The sequence below is a fragment of the Phyllopteryx taeniolatus genome, chromosome 14 (genome assembly GCF_024500385.1).
Source record: "Phyllopteryx taeniolatus isolate TA_2022b chromosome 14, UOR_Ptae_1.2, whole genome shotgun sequence".
NCBI lineage: Eukaryota > Metazoa > Chordata > Actinopteri > Syngnathiformes > Syngnathidae > Phyllopteryx > Phyllopteryx taeniolatus.
Genome location: NC_084515.1, coordinates 23,909,789 through 23,927,192, shown reverse-complemented (window position 1 = coordinate 23,927,192; position 17,404 = coordinate 23,909,789). Strand labels below are relative to the sequence as shown.

Here is a 17,404-nt window from a genome sequence, read left to right as displayed (position 1 = left end):
ACTGATGCTCAACATTCAGACGTGGGAAAAACATGTTTCAATGAAGCATTTTATTATGGAAAGAAAAAGAAGAAAAAAAATGCTCAGGTTGACTGACAATACACACTCTTACCCAACAAGAACTGAAGTGTTTAAACAAAGTGCGAATTCAACCATCCCTGTAAAACTACACCGACCAAAGAACGTAAGCACAGTGAAATCAAGTGTTTTCAGAACTTTGGTGTTAAACTCAAACCAATTGCTGATGAATATTTTTTTAAGTGAGGTTGATGCCCAAAAAGAAAACCAGTAAGCACACATGCACACACAACACACGTCCCCTGAATAGGAAAGAAAAGACCTGACTGAGAAGTCTCACCACAGGCAAGAAAGATCAAATAAGGTTGAGGCAGAGTTGGGGGCGGTTGAGGGGATTACGAATACGATGCAACTTTTTCAACCGAATACTGGCAATAAAAGGTAGAAAAATATCACAATTATACAAACATTTTTCAGAGCAAGAAAATCATCCGCAGGTTGAGAATAGTCTTAGAAAAAGGACGTTGCACTGAAACCATCCTGAACCAAACACTCACTGCCATCACAAACAAGTCAAATGCTGTTGCGAAAGAGAAAATGAATGGAGGAACAGCAGCAGCCTGTTACCTTAAAAATTCATGTGGGACGTTTTGATGTCCTGACACAGTCAGCCATCTTAAGGTTTGGAAGGCCGAATACTGTAGCAATTAAAGACAATTTTTGCTTGGCTGCTGTTGCAACAACAGCACAAATTCTGTCATTATGTGGGAACTTCCCCCCCCCCCCCCCCTTCTAATAAATGGTATAACCACAGAGTTATATGAAAACTTGTTCATGATACCTGAACAGCACTGTGAGAATTGCATGGGTCAGCCCAACCAAACTTGTACAGGGTGTTATGAAGGCAATTTGGGATGACCAGATATATACACCCCAAATATGCTCCCTCCCCAAAAAAAAAAAAAAAAAAAAAGTTATTGCCATGGTAGCAAATGTTGCGGCATTCAGTTTGCGTGGCTCCTCTCAAACAGGCACTGAGGTGAAGAGCAGTTCAAAAGAGTCTCTGAAGGTAAACGCCACACGCACAGAAAAACACACACACCTCGACGAGTGATGCGCTAGGCCCCAATTTCACTAACTTGACCAGGAAGAAAAGTGTGTGATCAGTCCAGGGCTGACACTATACTAGAGGGAATTGGGGGGGGGGGAGAGTATGGCACTTGACCCAACTGTGTACAATTCTGGAGAGAAGGAAGAGAGAAGAGTGGGAGGGAAAAAAAAATACACCCTGTGGATGAAGCTGCACCGATGTGCAAAATAAGGATTCAAATGTGGGCTAAATGCTGACATTGACAAGCACAAAACTATCACAAACCATAGAATATTAAACACATAAGTATTCATTTGACAGCTATTAAAATGAATAAAACCTCTAATGCAATACTAAGTATTAGATGAACACCTGTTTAACATAAGCCCATTAAAAAAAGTAGTTCATAGTTTGGCAACTAATAAAAGGGGAGCAACCAAAAGAATAAATGGCACATTTTATCGGAGTTTCAAGATTAAAACCACAAAAAAAGGAAGATAACTTGAAGCTGGGGTAATAAGGTTTACAGTTGCAAACTTTGCCTAAAACAAATCAACTATGTAGTACAGTGAGAGCAGAAACAAAGTCACGTCTATGTAATGGCACGGGCATTCAGAAACAAACAAAAAAAGAACAAGAAAATGTTTGATGATTAAAAAAAAAAAACAGGAAAAAATATGATATAAAGATACTTCTGTGTCCACTTGTAAGCATATGTGTGACGACTGGAGTACTCAGGGACTATGCCATGTAGAAAATATTGTAGTTCCCCATAGAAACAACACTCACACAAGGCACTTCATTCAGTAAGAAAAGTCTAGTCCTTTCCATGACCACAGACTGCCTGCATAGCAACAACACAAGGTCAAAAAAAATCTTTTCTGACCTTTGTGCGGCACCACATAAGACGTTTCAGACAAAAGAGGTTGGTTTTTTTTTTGGTTTGAAGCACTTAACCAAATAGTAAAACTTTGTTGGTTTGAAAATAAAGACCAGAGTTCATTCCTCTTAGCATTTTGTCCCCAATAGTGTCAACCTCATAGCTTCTTGTTTTGTTTTGTTTGTTTTTAAACACAGTGCTCCTGGGTTAAGTATATTTCTTATCATTTAGGATGGCACTCTGAAGGCATCCAGTCACCAGGAGATGAGAGCAGTGTTGGGGGAACAGAATCCTGGGACTCCGCAGCACCTCAGTCATGAGACGTGCTGGAGAGAGAAAGTTGAATGCGGGCATAGGTCGGAGGAGGAGGCTGGACAGCACAGTTTCTCTGGGTCCTGCTACCTGCCTCTCAGATTCTGGAGGACCCCGTAAACCTCATCTTCTTTGCTGAGTCCCTCAAAGAAAGGCAGCAAGTCCAGCAATTCTGTGTCATTCATGTCATCAAACCACGACTGGACTGGGACCTGGGGAGACAATTAGAGTAGCAGTTCTCAAAGATTTTACACAAAGTACCACCTTAAACAAACTGGTCATAAAATGTGGTCTGATCATCTAAATCTCAAGAATAAACAGTGTGCTTACACTAATACCACACACACACACACACACAAATATTTCCTATTTGTATAGATCATAACAATGCAAACATTCACAGGACAGGGAGGAAATGTAAGAGAACCCTTGGATTTAAGAACTGGTTTACCCTTCTTTGGCCACAATAACTTCCACCAAAGTTGCAGATCAGACCTGCACAACGGTCACTATGAATTTTAAACAGATTCTTCTCTATAAAACTGTTGCAGTTCAGCTAAGATTCCTGGGATTTCTGTGTTCTTGGGGTCATGCTACAGTATCTCAATCAGATTGAGGCCAGGACTTTATTTATAAATGTGTATGAATCTGTAAAAGGTCTCTAAAAGTCTTGATGTTCATCATTCCACAGTTAGACAAATTGTCTATAAATGGAGAAAGTTCAGCACTGTTGCTTTTCTTCTAAAGTGCGGCCATCTTGTAAAGATGACTGCAAGAGCACGGAACAGAATGCTCAATGAGATATAAAAGAAACCTAGAGTGTGAGTTGAAGACTTACAAAACTCACTTTGTCAACATCTCTGTTGACAAAGCTACCAAATGTAAAACATTAAACAAGAATGGGATTCATGGGAGAACACCTAGGAGGAAACCAAAGTTGAATTGTTTGTGAGGAACACACAGCGTCATGTGTGGAGGAAAAACGGCATAGCACACAAACATCAAAAACTTGTCATAACTGTGAAGCGTAGGGACGGGAGCATAATGGTATGGGTGTGCTTTGCCTCCTCAGGGCCTGGACAGCTTGCTATCATCAATGGAAAAATGTATTCACAAGTTTATCATGTCGTCTTGCGGATGAACGTGAGGCCATACATCCAACAGTTGAAGAGTATGGGTGTTGCAACACAATGATCCAAAACACAGAAGCAAATCAAAAACAGAATGACTTCAGAAGAAAAAAATAGGTGTTCCAGAGTGGCCCAGTCAATGTCCTGTCCTGTGAATGTTTAAGGTATGCTCTAAAAAATATTTAAAAAATAATTGTTTGGATGGTATGGGGTTTATCAGTCTGTTTATTCTTGTGATTTTGATTAAGATCAGACTACATTTTATGACTAGTTTATGCAGAAATTAAAGAAATTCCCAAACTTTTTTTTCTCCTGCTGAAAATTGTCTGTAGGTCTTGACTGTGAGTGCGAGTGTGTGTGATTGGCTAGTGACCGGCCGAGGTTGTACCCCGCCTCTCGCTCAAAGTCAGCTGTAATAGGCTCCAGCTCACTCTCGGACTCAATGAGGACAAGCGCTATAAAAAAAAAATTGGATTAATGGTTTGGGAGAATCACTCTCATTGTTCTGAACTTCTATTTTGATTCCATGTCATGTTCTTGAGACAGCAAACTAAATAAGACTCTGCTCTGCTGGTTTGAGCCAAGTACTGCACTCCCTTTTGCCTCAGTTGCTTCAAGACAAAATATTCAATCATCTGTTAAAGTGGTAAAACTGTGTTGTTTTTTGTAACTTTATCTTTAGTTGTTCTCGACTGCAACCACAAGTCTTTTTTTTTCTCGGTGCAAACAACTGTTTGATCGGTCTCGGCTGTAAAAGCAGCATGTTGCTGCTGGTTGAATGAGAGGCTTATTTTTTTAGTTTGACATGGTTACAACCAGAAATTACTGTTTGCAGATGTATTTTTAACTAAATTCTTAGGCTTGAACTATTAAGTCATTGTAAGGAGAAAAAAAAAATCCACAAGTGGCATACTATTTAAAACAATGCATAACGGTTGAGGTGCCAACCATGAAATCAACTCACAGCATTTTCTGGGTGAAAAATGTAAGATGCGGGCGAGTTGTCAACAATGATGACGTTGCTGAGCTCGCGACCCAGCCGGCTGAGGTCCTTTACATAGTTCCCTCTATGGAACACGCAGGACTCTCTGAAGAGTCGCGCTCTGAACACGCCCCACTGGTCCAGTAGGTCTGCCACAGGGTCCGCATACTATCCAAGCCACATGAAAACAAACATGCTGTTAGTATGCTGGGAAGGCAAATATTAGCCATGTCCTGAAGTCACCTAACTTTCATAAAACAGCTTCACTACTCAGCCATATGCCTGAAATGCTACACACAGACAATAGCTAGAGGACACAAAGTACACTTTGTCTATGTCTTCACAGAAGAGGGTTCACATCTGTAATATTCTGGAACAGATCTAGAGTTTCACATTTATTTTTTCCCCCCACGCATAACACTTACCCACTTACAACTGGCAAACAGACAGAAAAGAAGAAGAAGTGTAAACGTTTGAGAGGGCAAAAGAAAAGGACAATCCTCAACTTGTAAGTAAAAGCCAAGGCAGTAATGTCTCTGGTCTCAACGCACCTTTGCAAGACTGGCTGTGAAGAGCACACATTCGAACAGCTCTCCCATCTTTTGAAGAAACTCGTCCACATGGGGTCGTTTCAGCACATACACCTGCATGAAGGTGAAGCGTTAGTATCACACAAGGAGGAAGCTACTACTGCTTAATTATCGCAAAAACGTCAGAGGTTTTCAGAGACCGTCCGAGAAAACAGAAGCCACTGTCACTCACAGTTGAGATGTCGTCCACTCCCTTTTTGAATGCGAGGCTGCCACCTAGTGCAAGTAATCATGAATAGGCCAACCAGGATAAACACAGCCTATCCTGGATTACTTGAATCAGATAACAACCATTTCTTCTGGATCTTCCCGTAGGCACAAACAAGGCACTCTCGCCTCAAACCAAAAAATAACATGTCACCGTGAGTGTATTACCTGATGAACAGTGCCATCAATCTCCACTGGAACAATAAAATCTGCATTGCTGATTGGCTGTAAGCAGAACAAAACAGCACATGAGCCCCAAACCATTTATAAATGTACTGTAACACAGTACAATTTCAGTACAAGACCAGCAGACAAACAATTCTTACACCTTTATTATATGTATAATACTTCAACCCTGGTTGTTCCTTTCCTCCCACTGTCAAATCCTTCTTTTTGTCTTACCAAAGAGGGACAAATCAGGATTGTAATATTTCCTTTGTTGTGACTAAAGCGCATCCTGCTGCTCGCCAAGCTTGGTTTAGACAGTGACCGAATGGACTAACACAATTATTTGGGGGTATTAGGGTATTAGCTATAGTGTAAGAATGAATAAATTATGCTCTGACCAATATAAACACGAGGTGTTGTGCAGGGCGTGCTTATCTTAACAAAAAATGGCAAAGAAGCAAGTCCACCACGTGGAAAAAACGTTTTTAGTACATCGAGCAAGGTTAAGATCATCGCCTGCCACCGTGGGGGACCTAGGTTCAAGACCCCGACTGGACCATCCGCCAACATCCCCCATTGATACCCCTAAATGCTCCCCGGGTGCTTCAGCTACCCCCTGCTCCAGTGTATTCCACTAACATGTGTTCACTGTGATGGGTTAAATGCAGAGAACAAATTTCATGTGCATGCATGCATGTTCATGACAATAAAAGGTGATTCAAAATTCAAAAAAGACAAATTTGCTCTTTGACGATTGCACTATGCAGCAAAGAATTCGAAGTTAATTATTATTTGCTAAAAACAATAACGTTTATCAGTTTGAACATTAAATATCTTGTCTTTGTAGTGTCTTTATGGAGCCAAGGAACATATTTTACAATTGAAAAATCTAACGGCACACCAACAAACAAAAATGTCACAAAAGGTGGATACATTAATTACTTTATGTACTTCCTGCCATCTAATAGAATACCATTTATTTGTTCTGGCTGTCACTATGCCTCACTGGCATAAATAGATGAACAAAGATACATTTATTGTAAATATATTATTTTAGAGTAATTAAGTACACAAGTATATACAGTAAATGAAAAGGTCATTTAAATAGACACATTTCTCCATCTTGTGATCGGATCGGTGTTCGGTTATCGGTTTATTAAACTCGCTGATCGGCCCCAAAAATCCTGATCGTGTAAAGCCTAATATTGTGCATGTGTTCGCGATGTTGTGTCTGGTCGGTGAATGTGCATACATACCATGGAAACTAAACTTTAGTTTGAATTTTGGTCTTACCTTAAATGAGCTGTGGACAAGCGTTTCATCCAAGTCGATCACAACGCACTTTTTACCGTAGTCCGATATTTTCATCTCTGGTAGGAGGTATTTGGCTGGTGGCTGTGTGGAACACAAGACGGACAACAACCGATTTACTTAGAGGGGGTAGTTGGTGAGTGACCCAAAAAGAGACGAGCAGATGCAAAACAGGCAACAGATAATTTGTGTCAAATGTTTAATGTGCACCCCTGAGCAGAAATGCCACTAGCATCATTATCAATTTAACAGATCTGAAATGGTGTGACACACTGCAGATATACAATATGTTGTTGAATATCATTCTTGCAAAGACAACTACACTTTGAGGGGGGAGGTCTGTGTTAAATTCCCAAAAATGTTTAGCTCAAAGGAGATTTAATGAAACCTTTTAAATATGATCACTGAAAAAGGCCATGCAGATGTTAGCTGATGGCGATGATTATGCTGCTACTCTACAAACAACCCTCTACTCTTGAAGAAAAGGCTATTAGTCCATCTGGATAATTTGAGTTTCAAACGGTTGCTTGTGTGCACATTTATTGGTGCACTGATGAGAGCACCATCACATCTAAATAGCTTACTTGATGGATCTCACCTGACAAACCTCAATAGTAAAGCATACTGTAAATGGATTTCCTTAAACACCTGTATTGACAATCGCACTTTTGGGCTGATAATGAATTGCAGCGTAGCAGCAGAGCCAAGGCTCTCCGAGGAGAGCTGGAGCCCACACAGGCCCAAACGTGCCAGCACCGGCCCACACAGGGCTTCATGCAAAGGGAAAGAAAAAAGGCAATACATACACTAGGGACAGGGAGGACCTCGATCTGGTCACACTACAACAGACACGTGTACAAAATGAGGGGGTGGGGTAAAGGGACAAAAAAAAAGGTCCATGAAGATGAAGAAAACACAAACAGAGTCACACATACACACTTTAAAAAAACAAAACAAAAAAACAAAAAACAAAAACAAAAATAATATATATATATATATAGTAGACAAAAATGGGAGCGTTAATATGTACAAGGGGTTATCTGCACAAGGGCTCACCTTCGGTGGTGATCCGTTCTCCTCAGGTGGAGGTGGAGGCAGGGTAGCTGTGCTGCTATTGGTGGCGGGCGGCTCCACATTGTAATTGCGGAAGCAGCAGAAGAATGTGCTGAAGATGCTCCGGCTCCTCTGCTTCTTTAGACCGCTGTTGGGCTGGGAAGCTATCGACACAGAAAAGAGGAGAGGAAAGGGTGTTTAGTGAAGAAAATCGAAACCAAACCGTCATAACATGCATCTGTGTGTTAAATTCATGACCGATGGCTTGAACACAAGCCACTTATCCTTCAATAACCACCAAATTTCCGCTATTCTGAATTACTGCACACTGTATAGTATGTGTTGCCCGGGGGTCCAGCTCCAGTCAGCCACATCCTTTTTTGTGGCCCACACATATAGAAAATGCAAACTCCACACAGGCGAGGACTGGATTTGAACCCCGGGCCTCAGAGCTGTAAGGCAGACGTGCTAACCACCATGCCGCCAATTACCAAATGTCCTAACATAAATATAACAACCATATACATATTTGGCTTTCACATTTCACCATAGATGCGAAATGTGAGTGCGAATGGTTGGCTGTTTCAATGTGCCCTGCGATAGGCTGGCGACCGGTTCAGGGTGTACCCCGCCTCCCGCCCGAAGATAGCCGGGATAGGCTCCAGCAGCCCGCGACCCGCGTGAGGATAAGCGGTAAAGAAAATTGATATATATATATATATATATATATATACACACGTATGTACACACTATATATATATATATATATATATATATATATATACGTATGTATACATACACACACACACGTATGTATACACTATATATATATATATATATATATATATATATATATATACACACACACACACACACACGTATGTATACACTATATATATATACACTATATAGTCACTATTCGCACTCACATTCACAACTACAGGCTATTGAGGAGTCTTCATTGAACCTACCATGCAGGTTTTTGGGATGTGGGAGGAAACCGGAGTGCCCGGAGAAAACCCGCGCAGCCACGGGGAGAACATGCAAACTCCACACAGGTGGGGCCGGGATTTGAACCTCTGTCCTCAAAACTGTTAGGCAGAGGTGCTAACCAATCGTCCACCGTGCCATCCTGGCCCTTCATGTTTTCTTTAAAGAATTGTACCCATCTCAAAAATTCTGCCTGGGTAATCAAACGTATGAGCACAACTGTGTTTTCTCATTTACTAAAGTAGGGCTGTGAATTTCAAAATAAGAGCAAGTAAATAAAAAGAATGTATTACGTGTTCAAATGAAGTGCTTAACAAGAATAATTATTTGAAAAAACTAACAATATACAGATACTATTTCACAGATAGTACTTCATGTTTTGATCATATGGGTAGAAGCAAAATCATACATTGTAAAAATGCATTATACATAGGTAGAAGGGTTTTCCAGAATTTTGAGGTCAACTTTGGGGGTGCGTATTATACATGGGTGCGCATAATAAAAGAGAAATTACGGTACTTCACCCACTCCATGAGTCTTACAACGTTTCAGCCATATCAACACAAGCAGCCCATTTTAGCATTATTACTGCATGAGGAATAATGTAACTCTGACTTGTCACAAAAATTGACCAGTGCACTGGGACTCTCACACCAGACCCGAGAGACTGTTACAAATAGAGCAAACCCGACCTAAAAAAATGTCTGCGCAAGTAAAACTTTTTTAAATAAATCAGTTTAAAGGTTAATTTCAAAGAAAATATCCCATATGCCATTTCCACTATGTGTCTGTAGCGTTTGTTTCCTGTAGCAACAGAGTCAAACACCTTAAAACTGTTAATATGTTGAGCCACTAACTGTGAATGGAAAATTCTACTGTTATGTTGCATGCAATTCAACACTTGTATGACAACACATCCTATAGCTTTGGCAACAAATGTAATTACTTCCACATTGCCAGCTGTTAAGAACTTCATGGCAATCATGAAGCATTCTAATTGGGTTAACGACATGTATGAACAACACTGCAAATCTTCAAGTGCAGAACGGTGCACCATAGGCGGCCACAGCTGCACCACGTGCACTGGTCCCCCTGGATTAATTTTTGTCCTTCCTCCTCCTCCCCCTGCGACGACGTGCAGCCAGCAACTCTGTGACTGACGACCAACTGAAGCCCAAATAACACAAAACACATTACACTTAAGGGAATATGTATTTTTTTGAGTTGTGCTCATAGTTTGATGGCTAACTGCATGCTATACTTGTAGAACTGGGTGCAGTTTATTATGAATAAGACAGTGACAATTAACAAATGATTTTAACAAATGGCTGCAATATAACAGAGTGAAGAATTTAAGGGAGTCTGAAAACTTTTCAGTACCCACTGGCGATACAAAACATGTAAATGACTTCGGTTCATCTTTAACTACAACTCACAAGAGCAAATTCCATTAAATAATAAAAGTCCTTTTCAAAGAAAAGTGGGTTTAAAGTTGAGAACAATTTGGCACAACAAATTTTCTCCAAAATATAAAATTAAACTTGATGCTAAAGTAGCAATACCACATAACTTGTCTTAGCGAATCTCACCAGACTTTAGTTCAGAGCTTCAAAGGATTAGCTCTGAGCATTGGTTTTGCTTGGTTTGGCATTTTGTGGCTTTTTTTTTTGTTAATTATTCCAATAGAAGGACCAGTCTCAACAAGGAGTGTAAAAAGCTAGAAAATAGACAAAAATAAAACATGGGTCAAGTGAACTCACAGGCACAACAGCATGTTTACATTGCAATTATTGCAATATATCGATTAATACCACACTACTAAAATACACCGTAATCTGATCAGACCATTTTTTTACAATCACTGGGCTTCATCTTGTCAACTCAAATGCGACTGGATACACTCGTTACCATGCCGAAGACAACAATAATAGATTGCGTTATTGGAAGGTTTGTTGTGTGTTAAGTATAATTTAATTACAATAAAGTAATTTCATTCCAGTAAGGTTTTCTCTGGGCACTCCGTTTTCCTCCCACATCCCAAAAGACATGCATGAATTGGAGACTCTAAATTGCCCGTAGGTGTGAATGTGAGTGCGAACGGTTGTTTGTTTGTATGTGCCCTGCGATTGGCTGGCAACCAGTTCAGGGTGTACCCCGCCTCCTGCCCGATTATAGCTGGGATAGGCTCCAGCATGCCCGCGACCCTAGCGAGGAGAAGCGGCTCAGAAAATGTATGGATGGATGGAATTCCAGTAAATTAGCGCCCATTATTTCTGTCATGTTGTAATGTTGATTTGACCTGACTGATTAGAATACGGTGAACGACTGGTTAGAGCGTCTGCCTCACAGTTCTGAGGACCGGGGTTCAATCCCTGGCCCCGTCTGTGTGGAGTTTGCATGTTCTCCCCGTCCGTGCCTGCGTGGGTTTTCTCCGGGCACACCGGTTTCCTCCCACATCCCAAAAACATGCATGGTTGGTTAATTGAAGACTCTAAATTGCCCATAGGTGTGACTGTGAGTGTGAATGATTGTTTGTTTCTATGTGCCCTGCGATTGGCTGGCAACCAGTTCAGGGTGTACCCCGCCTCCTGCCCGATGATAGCTGGGATAGGCTCCAGCACTCCCGCGACCCTTGTGAGGATAAGCGGCTCAGAAAATGGATGGAAGGATGGATGATTAGCATACATAATCTGACTAAAGCAGTGATTTCCAACCTTTATGGAGCCAAGACACATCTTTTACAACTGAAAAATTGCACGGCACACGAACAAAGAAAAATGTCACAAAAAGTGGATATATTAATTACTGTATGTACTTCCTGCCATCTAATAGAAGACCATTCATTTGTTCAGTCTTTCATTATGCCTCACTGGCATAAATAGATGAAAAAAGATGCATTATTTATTGTAAATATAGCTTTTTGAGCAATTAAGTACACAAGTATATACAGTAAATGAACAAGTCATTTAAATAGACACATTGCTCCATCTTGTGATCGGATCGGTTATCGTTTTTTTAACTCTCTGTTCGGTGATCGGCCTCAAAAAGCCTGATTGTGTAAAGCCTATTATTTACATCTAGATGTGTTAAACAACTCAGGACAGGGCACCTTTTGTTTGAAGCCAACCACTTTTCAAGTGAGCAAAGGTATTGGAACAGACATTGTCAAATTAACTTAAAATGAATAACATTTAATATTTGGTGGCATAACACTTACTTACAATAACTGCATCAAGCCTGCGACCCGTTGACTTCACCAGACTGTTGCATTCTTCATTCGAAATGTTTTTCCAGGCCTTTACTACAGCCTCTTTCACTTCAGGTTTTTTTTCTGGGGTTTTCTCCTTTCAGTCTCCTCTTCAGGAGGTAAAATGCATGCTCTATTGGGTTAAGGTCCAGTGATTCACTTGGCCAGTCTCAGACCTTTCACTTTTTCCATCTGATGAAGTCCTTTGTTTTGCTGGCAGTGTGTTTTGGGTCATTGTTTTGTTGCATGATGAAGCTTGTCCTGATTAGTTTGGAGGCATTTTTCTGTAAATTGCCAGTCAAAATGGTTTTCTAGACTGAATTTGTTTTTTGTAGACAGAATTCATTCTGCTGCTACCATCATGAGTTACATCATCAATAAAAATAGTTAGCCTGTTGCAGAAGCAGCCATCCAAGCCTAAGCCATGACATTACCTCCGCCATGCTTCACAGATGAGCTTGTGTGTTTTGGATCATAAGCAGATCATTTCTTTCTCCATACTTAGGCCTTTCCATTACTTTGGTAGAGGTTCATCTTGGTTTCATCAGTCCACAAAACTTTTGTGCCTCATTTCTGTACTTCTTTGCAAAATCCAATCTGGCCTTCCAATTCTTTTTGCTGATGAGTGATTTGCATCTTGTGGTATGGCCTGTATATTTCTTCTCCCACAAAGTCTTCTTCGAACAGTCGATTGTGATACCTTCACCCTTGCCCTGTTGAGTTTAGCAGTGATGACACTGACTGCTGTGTCTTTGGGTGTTTTTTCACAGCTCTTACTATGTTTCTGTCATCAATTGCTGTTGATACCCTTGGGCGACCTGTTCGATGTTTGTTGCTCAGTACACCAGTATTTTCTTTTTTTTCTCCCGAGGACATTCCAAATCCTTGTATTGGCTATGCCCAATGTTTGTGCAATAGCTCTGATCAATTTCCCCTCCTCTCGCAGCTTCAAAATGGTTTGCTTTTCTCCCATAGACAGTTCTCTGGTCTTCAAGTTTGTTTAACAGCAAATGCAGTTTTCACAGGTGAAACCCAAAGCCAAAAACAAGCACCTTCTAATGTTTAAGCCATCAATCTAAAAGGCAACACCTGGGCAACTTGAAACACCCATCAGTCACATGTTCCAACACTTTTGCTCACTTCATAAGTGGGTGGCTTCAAACAAAAGGTGCTCTGTCCTGAGTTGTTTAACACATCTAGATGTAAATACCATGCAATAAAATCTGGAATTCTGAACTTTTGTCTATTCATCTTTTGATCTGAAACCCAAATGTCTTCAGTATACAACAAAAACAAAGGAATTGTTCCAATACTTTTGGATGGGACTGTAAGTCAGACCTACGTCTGCGTCGTTTTTGCAATGGTCAATTTCTTGTTACACCAGCGAGATAATTACAAATGCTAAAAATTGAGATGGAAGAAGCGCATCTGCAACATTAGACCTTTGTCATAAAAGTTAAAATTAAGTGCTTTACTTTTACTGTTTACGTCCTATTATACATATGAACTTCTATTTCAACTTACACTAACCTTTACATTTGTATGACAGTTAAGGATATTAAAATGCAAGTTAAGTTTTAATGGTGACAATTCGACCTTGGAACAGATTATTTCCATTTCCATTATTTCGTTATGAGACTGAATGGTTTTTAAATCCCAACAAAATTGGAACTAGTGGACTCCAACAGAATGAGTTAAACCTCAGAGATTCCAACATATTTTACAAACATCTATGATGGCAAATAAATAAATAAATAAATAAAATAAAACACCAATAAACCCTAAACTATTTTCACAATCCTTATGCAATCCTGTTACTGCGTAGGAGGTGTGTGTATAATATCATGAGATTGGAGGCATGATGTAAGTGCCACTACTCCATGTCATACACACGTGAAGGCTTGAACCACTAGAAGAGTTGAGTCACAACTTTAAATAGCTGACCCTCCTGCTATTTCATTCTCACATTCAAGATTTTAACAAAGACAAAAGAAAATCCACAATACCCCAGTGAGCCCATACTTCAATCAAGTCCCTTCCCTAATTTTAAGCCCAAATGAAACATTTCGAAGACAATGGTCATCTTTTTAAGAAGCTAAGCTTGGCCCTGACGTTAGTGTTGCACGAGCCAACAAGGCAGGGATCTATAGTTAGTCTGCTGTTGGGCAACTAATGTTGCCACATGTCATATAACATTCAGTAGAGGAGCTCAGTTTTTTTTTCCTCCCCCCCCCAGGAGAGGTGCTCAGTTTTTGTCCAGACAACTTGGAGCCTGTTCAATTGAAGGAGGTCTACCTGGTAAATTCCTCTGGAACAGCTGCTGGGATGGGCTACAAGTCAGGTGATTTGGAGTAGATAAGCAAAGACAAATCGGTGACTGAGTGCACAGTAAACATATCATAAACCTCAGCAATCTTATGTACAATCTTTGACAGAACGTGCACGGTTTGACTTTTTTTTGTGGGGGGGGGGGGGTTTTCCTTTCCTTCAAAAAGATTGATTAATCCATCATTAACAATTCAGTTGATTGTGTGTAATTGATTGTCGCTTCACCACATCTTGAATCTATGGAGGCAAAATGGAGTGCATTACTTGGCTGCAACTAGCAGAGGTGCTATTGATTGATTTGTAAGTGGCAAAGTTTGTGAAAAAATAATGAAGGTAATATTTGTGTTTCCTATTGTGGTGTCTTTATTTTCACTATTTTAGTTTAGTCTGATCTTAGATAATAAACACACAGCCACAAACCTTCTGTATTATAATCACATCCAAAAATGCTAGCTGCTCAAGGGAAGTTGTACAACAGGTTCCTTATGCCTTTTTTTTTTAATGAACGCCTTGTGTTTTTTTTTTTTTTAATACTTACAAGAAATGCTAAGAAGAGCAAATGTTAGGGTTAAACTGGAATGTATTTCTGTTCTTGGCTCACTGAAAATATTTCCTGACATAAAAATACTGTTTGTTGCTCAATATGAATTTAGGAAGTAAAACAGTCCATTCTCTAAAAAAACAAAACAAAACAAATGGTTATTCGTGTTTAAGTGAAATGGCTTATTTTTTCTTGTATTCATAATTGGTCCTTAAACAAGCAAAAATCTAATTCATCCGAAGACTCGATTATTCGATAACATTTTTAGTAGGATACTCGAATACTAAAATATTTGATAGCTGCAGCCCTAAATAAACCACAACAAAGTCCACCTAGGCAACTTCTCCAGGCAGCATTATTGCATTTAATACAACAGTGGCATCCATACAGAGAATCAGAACATTCAGAGATTCTCTCATTTCATTCAAAATACTTTTTCAATTGATTGTTAATTTCCCCCATAAAGTCAAATGTGCGTCTCTATTCAGAAAAAAAAGCATACTGCTAAAGCCAAAGACAATTAACAATCAAAGCCAACAACTTCATTTCTAAATAATTTGAGAGCGTACTAGCATAACTTTAGATTTAGGGGGAGGAAATAATACCCTTCAACCAGACCACAAAATAACCTCCCCAAACCTTTCCCATTGATTCTCATATATTCTTGTCATGTCATAATGGGAAGTGTTTGTTTGTTTTTTTCTTCTGAAGAGCAGAGTGGACCGTCACCGTTAACAAACAACCTTTTAACTCGAGTTAAAGGGGTCAAATTTGACCAACGATGAGACCCAACACTCGCGTATCCTTCATGGCGACTATGCGATGACCATACTGGGTGACTGGTTCCTAAACACTTTATAAACCTGTTGCTGAAAGAGTTTGTGTCCAAATACTACTTATGCTTTCAACTTAACGATATGATGTTCACGTACAGTTGGGCGCAAGTAGCTGCGCCAACACCACCAGCTTAGAAGTAGTTAGCGAAGCTAGCTACCGTTACGTCCATTCGTTCACCCACTTTTTCTTACCTTTTTCCTGGTTGAAAGATATTATTTCCTCCTCCTTGGGGTTGGCAACTTGGGTTATTATGGACATGTGGTCCATTGTTATTCCGCTTCGAGACTCCCGCAATATTAGCCCGCTTGCTCGGGGGAGCTAGCTAACGTTAGCTAGCTGTTTAAGCCGAGGGAGATCAGGTAGCCCACAAAAGACACACAAGCGTCCCGGGCGAAGCGTTGTGGCAGCGGGGGTAGCCAGCCAGCTAGCTCGGTAGTCAATAAAAGCCGCTTAAGGACTGTCATCTATAACTGCGTGCAAAATAACATTCTTTTCGCGGATAACCTCGACAGCGAGCCGCTTAAAAGTCAAACAAAACGACGTTGAATACCCCGAGCAGAAGTTAACAACTAGCCTTGTGGTTAGCGGGTTAGCCGTGAAGCTCCGATCATCGCCCCCCCAAACAAAAAAATAATGATGTGCAAGCGTCCGTGGCTGCTGCGGCGTCGAAAACAGGCTGTTGAGGAGTTATTTTTGTCCCAAAAAGAAAGCAAGACGCTGTAAAATTAGCGAGTTGGAGCAGTCCGTGCTAGCCCTACATTCCCCGTGCAACATGGAGGCTTCTTTTTCTTTCTTTTTTTTTTTTTTTTGTTATGTATTTGGAGTTGCATCTAAAGCCGGGCCGCACGGACTCGGAGTGGGCGGGGGGGGCGCTTTGCTTCTGTCGTGGATTCTGCGAGGGGCTGAACCACGTCGCTGGAAACTCACGCCGCCTTCTCGAGCTGCAGTTCCTAAACTTGTCAAATGTATTTGTGACATGATAACCACAGTCAATGACTTATTGTAACGAGTTGTCGTTGCTCATTCTGCATAACACTCTCATTGTATACGACAGCTTTGCACTGCATTCGAGATGCAATTGAAAATTGTATCATACCGCATTTTATTTTGTGTGTAAAATCAGATCAGCTCATCCTTTAATGATACTCAGAGGGGGAATTCAGGTGTTTCATCAGTACAGCACACAGAAGGTTGTTAAACAACAACAATAATAGGGCATGCATAGAATAAAACATAAAATACATAAAACAATGTGACAAAAAATATATATGTATACAGTCCATGTTCATTGTTGTATATAAGTGAACGTCTAAATAAACAAAGATTCAATTATAAGTATTGTTATATATTTTTGTTTCTATATTTGAAAATGTGTCTATCTTTGAAGTTACATTCATTGTTAATGCGCGCGTCGGTGAATTTAAACAAAATCCCATTTGGTATAATATAGCATTAAAAGAACTGTTACAGTGAGTGTATGTTATACAGTATGTGTATTTCCACTCGCCAAGCCAATATAAATAATCAGCTAAGTGATGCATCTTTGAGTGGATGCTACTGACTGATGCACCTGCTATCCCCCTCGTTTTAACCCCTGTGAATGTCCCTGAGTGTTTGGTTGCTCTCCAGTGAGCCAACACTGTGGACCACCCCTTACTGTGGTGCAGCAGTGGAGGATAAATATAACCCCCCCCCCCCCCCCCCCACCCCCACCCCACCT

General features: G+C 40.3%; 1 protein-coding gene across 2 annotated transcripts; it reads right to left on the bottom strand.

The window, feature by feature from the left end:
• Positions 1-31: 31 nt before the first annotated feature.
• LOC133488425 (CTD small phosphatase-like protein) lies at positions 32-16,644 on the bottom strand. Of its 2 annotated transcripts, XM_061796232.1 has the most exons (8): positions 15,876-16,644; positions 7,745-7,905; positions 7,495-7,527; positions 6,671-6,772; positions 5,378-5,434; positions 4,964-5,056; positions 4,395-4,580; positions 32-2,512 (listed from the first exon to the last, which is right to left on the bottom strand). In XM_061796232.1, exons 1-8 carry the CDS (start codon positions 15,949-15,951, stop codon positions 2,387-2,389), a joined length of 834 nt encoding a protein of 277 aa, XP_061652216.1. In that variant the 5' UTR covers positions 15,952-16,644; the 3' UTR covers positions 32-2,386. The 2 variants fall into 2 exon arrangements, with proteins under 2 accessions (XP_061652216.1, XP_061652218.1); XM_061796234.1 differs by lacking the exon at positions 7,495-7,527 and having other exon boundaries at positions 15,876-16,641.
• Between the last annotated feature and the right edge of the window lie 760 nt (positions 16,645-17,404).